The sequence below is a fragment of the Mesitornis unicolor genome, unplaced genomic scaffold (genome assembly GCF_000695765.1).
Source record: "Mesitornis unicolor isolate BGI_N332 unplaced genomic scaffold, ASM69576v1 scaffold47290, whole genome shotgun sequence".
Lineage (NCBI taxonomy): Eukaryota > Metazoa > Chordata > Aves > Mesitornithiformes > Mesitornithidae > Mesitornis > Mesitornis unicolor.
Genome location: NW_010161199.1, coordinates 287 through 3,054, shown reverse-complemented (window position 1 = coordinate 3,054; position 2,768 = coordinate 287). Strand labels below are relative to the sequence as shown.

General features: G+C 40.8%; 1 protein-coding gene across 1 annotated transcript; it reads right to left on the bottom strand.

Annotated features, from left to right (window-relative positions):
• Positions 1 to 635: 635 nt before the first annotated feature.
• LOC104546707 (60S ribosomal protein L37) lies at positions 636 to 2,583 on the bottom strand (the record flags this gene model as incomplete). The annotated part of the gene is made up of 3 exons (XM_010192161.1): positions 636 to 749; positions 2,068 to 2,152; positions 2,448 to 2,583. Coding segments are annotated over 3 exons (291 nt in total), but the record flags the coding sequence as incomplete, so codon positions are not given.
• Between the last annotated feature and the right edge of the window lie 185 nt (positions 2,584 to 2,768).

Here is a 2,768-nt window from a genome sequence, read left to right as displayed (position 1 = left end):
GCCAGTGACCATCCCTCTGTCCTCAGCACTAGAGAGGCTGCACCTCAAATCCTGGGCTCAGTACTGATGAAACAGTATGCTATTTCTGGAAGTTCATGATGAAACAAAAGCAACCTGCATCCCACCTACAGCACATCTCCAATCCCATTGTGTCTGGCAGTACACATTCTCTGGACATAACTTTCTTTTTGTGCAAGCAGCAATGAACCACTGAATAAGCAAAACTTTTGCCATTTTTCAGCACTACAGGTAGTGAAAAATGGCTAAGACTGAAAAGGCCTGTATTGCCTCCCAAACAGCACATAAAGCCATCATTCAAGTCACTATCTTTGAGATAAAGTCTGACTCTTCATGCCACAGCTCAGTGAAAGTCAGAGGCAAGCAGGGCAAGACCACAGTGCCAATATGCCGTATCTCATGCAGACTTCTTTAAAGTAAACACACAGAAGCCTCTTTTTGAGTTCAGCAGATACATAATGGTCATTTTGAAGGCAGAGGTGCTGTCAAATGGGAAGTCAATTAAAATACTCTTTTTAATGAACTGGTTCAACGCATTTCATCAAGCAGCTCTGTGTGTACATGTATGTATTTACAGGAATCCTACATTTCACTGAAGTAAAACGTATGAACTGCAGTTTTTTCTGGACAAGACCATTTATTTTAACAAACAGATGAGTCTTTATGATGAACTGGAGGCTGCCACAGCTGCTCTCTTGGGCTTTGGTGTGGTTCCCTCACGGAATCCATTCCTACAAGAAGAAATATGGTTACTGCTTTTTACCGATCAAGTTCACCAGCTTTTTTCAGAGTTATCTCAGTAATTCACTGAAATCACCATGGAGTTCCTAAGTTCAGACGTTTGTAAGAAGAAACATCTTATTAACAACTGTTTGGAATAGGTAAAGTTTTGCTCTCTTCTGCTGAAGGAAGTCTGACTTCTTCAGACAGCAAGATGTGAGTAATGAAGAGTGCAAGATAAAGCTGCATCAGATGTAGCACAGCTGCTGGGGGCACGCCTTACTTTATGTTCCTGCTAACCAACCCAGCAAAAGCTTTTGTTTGTGAAGCATAAGTCGATTTCTTACAGAAATCCTCTATGCCTCCAACCACAGGTTAAAACAGGCATGAGAAGAATCAGCCCCAACCTTGCTTCTGGGACATTTCTACTACAGCAACACCCAGTGGAAAGCAGGCCACAGCCGCACACTGTAAGGAATTTCTGTCTGCTGCTGGGAAGGCCTGCACTCACCGGAACACAGAACGGTCAGGGTTGGAAGGGACCTCTGAAGATCATCTAGTCCAACCCCCCTGTGCTAGACGATCTCTCAACCACACACGGGTCTGGGACTTAAAAAGACCCTTACTTTTCAGTATTAAATGCAATACATCTTTTTATGACAAGGCTCTCGAAGTACTTGATGTTTTTCATACAGCTTTCTTATGTATTAGGCCAAAAGCTACAGCACTTAATTTCAGAACATGGAGGCATTCTTCATGAGTTTAACAGTACAATATCCCCACCATCACCTTGTAAGTACAACTCAAAGCTTTGTAACAAGTTTTAGCAATCTGTAACTCAGAATCTCATGACTACTTACTGTTAACTGACCTCTAAACAGGAATGACCACTAAAGTTATTCCAGTCCTTAACTTTTAGGTTGTGGGCAAAAGGGGACTGGTTTGCATTTCAAGACTTATCCCTTACAAAACCCTACACTTCAGTGTGACAGGCCAGTTAACTGTCTCACAAAAAGAGGCGAGGCTACTCAAGGCATTTATTCTTAAACATGAGCACTTTATATCAATTACCTCTGTGTTCCGTACAATCTACATTTAACAGAAACATCAGAGCTTGTTACACACCCTATGTATTAGCAGTGATTGTTTTTATCCTCGAAGGAATATGCAGCCAATTAGATACAGCGTCATTTATTTCATATTTAGGAAGAAAGAGCATACCATGTTAAATGCACCAAATAAATACAAATGTTAACTTTGCATGATGCATTTCATAATTAACTGATATGTATGCAGCACACCACACTGGTTTGGAGTAAACTATCATACCTGAATCGACGGTAGACCTTTTTCAGGTGCCTCATGCGACCAGTACCAGTGGTGTTGCGTCTTTTAGCCTTTGCACTCCAGTTATCTAAAATATACAAGTTACTGTTACTCATCTGCACCAAATAATTAAGTTGCACATTACATTTGTATAGCATAACTATTCGATTTGACATAACCAAAACCTTTTATACATTAAGTCTCTTTCTATGCAGTAATACTGAACGTTAGCTAAAGTACAGCTATATCAGCATCAGTTTGAAAAAAGCTCCAAACACTGGACGATGACACAGTACTCCTCATTGGCTGGGAAAAAGTCATACTGAAAAAGACAAAGAAACACAGGTTTATATACTCAGGCTAGTTAAAAGTTTGTTACTTACACTTTCTCTTACGCTTAGCAGGGTAACCACATTTCCCACAGGTAGATTTCTGCAGATGGTATGCCTTGGACCCACATCGACGACACAAAGTGTGTGTCTTATTTCGCCGCTTACCAAATGAAGATGTACCCTTCGTCTGAAAAGCATTTCGAGAGATGGCACATTAAGCATATCACTAGCACGTCATTTAACTACAAAAAAAATAAGCTCCTCTAAAAGACACGTACAAAGTCAGAGTCCAATAAACGCCTCAGAGGCACGCTGAACTCTGAAACACCAACTCAGTTTCGCCTCCATTTTTAGAAACCATTTCCTTAGCGC